Source organism: Athene cunicularia, unplaced genomic scaffold, assembly GCF_003259725.1.
Source record: "Athene cunicularia isolate RWA unplaced genomic scaffold, athCun1 SCF_171, whole genome shotgun sequence".
NCBI classification, from domain to species: domain Eukaryota; kingdom Metazoa; phylum Chordata; class Aves; order Strigiformes; family Strigidae; genus Athene; species Athene cunicularia.
In genome coordinates, this window is record NW_020799235.1 from 3,052 (window position 1) to 7,036 (window position 3,985).

The window sequence follows — 3,985 nt, forward strand, 5'->3', positions numbered from 1 at the left end:
GCCCAACAGCCCCTTCTGCACAGAAATCCTTCCTCAGAGCCAGCCTGACCCTGCCCTGGGCAGCTTGAGGCCATTCCCTCGGGGCCTGGCGCTGGGGCCTTGGCTCCAGAGACTCATCCCCCCTCTCTGCCCCCTCCTGGCAGGGAGTTGCAGAGGGCCAGGAGGTCTCCCCTCAGCCTCCTCTTCTCCAGACTGAACCCCCCCAGTTCCCCCAGCCGCTCCCCAGCAGACCTGTGCTCCAGACCCTGCCCCAGCTCCGTTGCCCTTCTCTGGCCACGCTCGAGTCATTCAATGGCCTTTTTGGGGTGAGGGGCTCAAAGATGAACCCACTCATGGAGGGGCGGCCTCCCCAGTGCCGAGCCCGGGGCTCAGATCCCTCCCCTGTCCCTGCTGGCCATGCCAGTGTTGGTATAAGAGCAGCTCAGCACCAGTTTATGTTCCCCAAGCAGCGAGCAGGGCTGGACGGAGCTGGGGACACAGTGCACATGCCAGAGATGGGCTCAAACCAGCACGGAGAGGGTGCCCTGTGCTCCTGCACTGTCGTCCCGTGGCAGTTTCTGCAGCCAGAGAGGCCAGAGCTGGGGATCTCCCACACCAAGCACCCAGCACCCAACATGCAACCCCCTATGGAGCAGCTCAACAGGACCCCACTTCCCTCCAAGGGGGGCTCTGGACCCCCGGGAGCACTAACAGGAGCGCCTGGAGCCGCGTCCTCGCTGCCAGGAGCCTCCCCTCCTGCCTGTACCGAGTTTCCAGGCAGCGGGGCAGCTGGAGTTGTGCAAGGCCTGGGGTACAAGCCTTACGCAACCACTTGCACCGATGCGGAGGAACCAGCAACAACAAAAGCAATGTCAGTGGCAAAAAAACCCGTTAAAAATATCCCCGTGCGAGGGCCGCGACACCCAGTGCTGATCCCCTGTCCTGCCCTCCTGCCCTCACCGCGTTCCTGTCCAAGAAGATGTTCCAGATGTCCTTCCCCAAGACCCGGGAATCCTTGGCTGTCGTCTGCTGGCAAACGTCCGTGCATAAGTAGAAGAGCTGCAAGGAGGGGAGAGTGGAGATGGGCAGCAAAGGAGGAGGAAGGGTTTGGAGCAGGGAGGGGAAAAGGCTCGGGAAAGCGGCGCCCAGACGGCCATGAAACAGGAAACGATCACCGGGGTCTGGGGAGGGCAGCACCCCACCGTGCCACGCCTGGGAGGAAGGGGAGGAAGTGTAACCCTACGCTGTGTTTCCCTCTCACGTGCAGGCACAGCTGGGAAACCACCGGCTGGCAGCTGCCTGCAGCAGGCAAACCAGAGTGCAGGCAGCTGCCCGAGCCTCGGGCAGAGCTTTGAGGATGGGTTCAGCAAAGCAGCACCACCCCGCGCTCAGCTGGAGGAGGGGACGGTGCCAAATACGCTGTCTCATGTGCGTGTGTGTGTGTGTGTGTGTGTGTGTGTCTGTGTCCCCAGCAGCAACAGTGACGGGGCCCTTACCAGGGGGCTGGGGTCTGCCTGGGAGAAGATGTAGCGCAGGAAAACCCCCAGATGCGCCGGCCGGGATTTCAGTTTGCCCAGGTCCTGGAAAAGGGAGTCACACTGCGCAGAGAAGGGACCAGAGGAGAAAGATCCAGTTACAGAATCCCAGAATCATCTGGGCTGGAAAAGCCCCTGAAGCTCCTCCAGCCCAACCGTGACCCTCCCCCTGACCGTTCCCAACTCCCCCAGATCCCTCAGCGCTGGCTCAGCCCGACTCTCCAACCCCCCCAGGGATCCCGGGGACTCCCCCCTGCCCTGGGCAGCCCATTCCAACGCCCAACAGCCCCTTCTGCACAGAAATCCTTCCTCAGAGCCAGCCTGACCCTGCCCTGGGCAGCTTGAGGCCATTCCCTCCGGGCCTGGCGCTGGGGCCTTGGCTCCAGAGACTCATCCCCCCTCTCTGCCCCCTCCTGGCAGGGAGTTGCCGAGGGCCAGGAGGTCTCCCCTCAGCCTCCTCCAGACTGAACCCCCCCAGTTCCCCCAGCCGCTCCCCAGCAGACCTGTGCTCCAGACCCTGCCCCAGCTCCGTTGCCCTTCTCTGGCCACGCTCGAGTCATTCAATGGCCTTTTTGGGGTGAGGGGCCCAAAACTGAACCCAGGAATCAAGGGGCGGCCTCCCCAGTGCCGAGCCCAGGGCTCAGATCCCTTCCCCGTCCCTGCTGGCCACGCTGGCGCTGGTACAAGTTAGGAAGGAAAGGAATTCACTCCTCTGGATCAGGCCTGGCGTAAGGCTCAGCACCAGGTTAAACCCCCGGCTCCCACAGCCCTTTCCTCACCCCAGACCTGCCTGTCCTTGGATGTCCCCAGGATTATTTCTAAATGCCACGACCATGGGTGGGAGGGGGACAGCCCTGTCCCCTCATGAGGGACAAAAGCCAAGAATATTCTGGATGCCGTTACCTCGTTATTGAAATAACCCGGGTCATAATCCTCCTCTGGCCCAATGATGAGCGGCCGTCCTGTCCGGTCCAACCCCTGCCAGGGAGAGGGAACGGTTCAGAGCCAGACGCTCGGCTCGGGGTGGGAGGGACACACACCTTCCCCCTCCGCCAGCTCCTGAGGGAGGCTCAGACCTCCTCCGACAGGGCCCAGCACCCACCCAACGCCCTGGGGGTACAGCGGGACCCCCCATCCAGCCCCAGCCCACCTGCTCGGCAGCGGGGGGGAAGGGGGTGTCGGAGCCCTGGCGGCGATGGTGCTGGAAGAGGCGGGCGCTGATGACCGGGGAGGTGCGTGGGCTGTCCAGGCCGTGGTCGGAGAGGACGGAGTTGCGGTTCAGGGAGCTCTGCTCGGGACGGCAGCACAGGCCTCAGGGGCAGGCGGCGGTGGCCGGGCTCCACGCCACGCGCTGCCGCTCGCCCACCGGGCACAGGCACCCGGGGCCGCCTCCAGAGAGGTTTCCAGGTCAAAGACCATAAAGGGAGACAGGCCCAAGGAATTTGGAAACCGTAAAAACCCTCCACTGTCATCACAAAAACTTTTAGATTAGGACCAGAAGCCAAAAACTTCGGGGTACCCTTCATTTTGAGGGTGGTCGCGCCAAACTATGCATTAGAAGCCCAAGAAATTCAGAGCTGAGGGCGCGTTGTGAGGAATTTGGTTTGTTCTGATAACAAACAAATCACTCTGATGTCAAAGGCAGGTCCTCGACCCCCGAGGAGGCCCAGACCCGTCCACCTGGGCTTTCCTCCCCACTCCCAGGGCCCAGCAGAAGTTGGGGTGGGCTCCCCATGGGGGTAACCGCACTCTCACCTCGCTCACAGAGGGGAACCGCTCTGGCCCGGACTCCAACCCGCTGTCACCGTCCTGCGAGTCCAGGGAGAGGCGTCCTGGGAGCAGAGGAGACACTGAGCTGCCTGCTCAGGAGATGGAGCCATGGGGATGTTCCGAAACGCCGGAACAACTCACCTTCCACCACCCTGAACCCAGCCAAGCCGGAGTCGCTGCACAGACGCCCCGAATCCTGCAACACGAGGAGCTGTGTTGGACCAGGCGGACATTCCCCAGCACGTGGGGACACCTGGACACAGGGCCAGGGACAGGCAGCAGCTTTTGGAAACCAGGGATGTCTCCACTGCTGTCCCCACCACCATGGGAGGGTCTCCCCAGGCTCAGAGGGAGTCGGGAGGGATCACAGACACCCTGAACTGGAGGTAACCCCACTAATTTCACATACCAGGGAGCCACCAGTTTCCTGAAGGATTTTGAGCTGCAGCTGGCTGACCCGCCGGCGCGCTCCCTCGATCTGCTCCTCCACGGCGCTGGCAGGGTTTCGGCTGTACGCCTCGTAGAAGCGCTGAGCAGAGAGAGGGGACACTCACACCAGCCCCGACCCCGTCACAGAATGCCAGAATCCTCTGGGTTGGAAAAGCCCCTGCAGCTCCTCCAGCCCAACCATGACCCTCCCCCTGACCCTTCCCAACTCCCCCAGATCCCTCAGCGCTGGCTCAGCCCGACTCTTCAACCCC

General features: G+C 62.8%; 1 protein-coding gene across 1 annotated transcript in view; it reads right to left on the reverse strand.

Moving 5' to 3' along the window:
- The window catches only part of LOC113490607 (rho guanine nucleotide exchange factor 11-like), a gene marked incomplete at its 3' end in the record, with an annotated part of 6,749 nt that overhangs the window by 2,529 nt on the left and 235 nt on the right, over positions 1-3,985 (reverse strand). The window contains exons 2-8 of the mRNA XM_026867132.1: positions 3,694-3,813; positions 3,426-3,480; positions 3,270-3,346; positions 2,665-2,802; positions 2,418-2,492; positions 1,476-1,577; positions 940-1,038 (exon numbers count right to left, since the gene is read on the reverse strand). Coding sequence (XP_026722933.1) covers positions 940-1,038; positions 1,476-1,577; positions 2,418-2,492; positions 2,665-2,802; positions 3,270-3,346; positions 3,426-3,480; positions 3,694-3,813 — 666 coding nt within the window. The remainder of the gene's footprint in view (positions 1-939; positions 1,039-1,475; positions 1,578-2,417; positions 2,493-2,664; positions 2,803-3,269; positions 3,347-3,425; positions 3,481-3,693; positions 3,814-3,985) is intronic.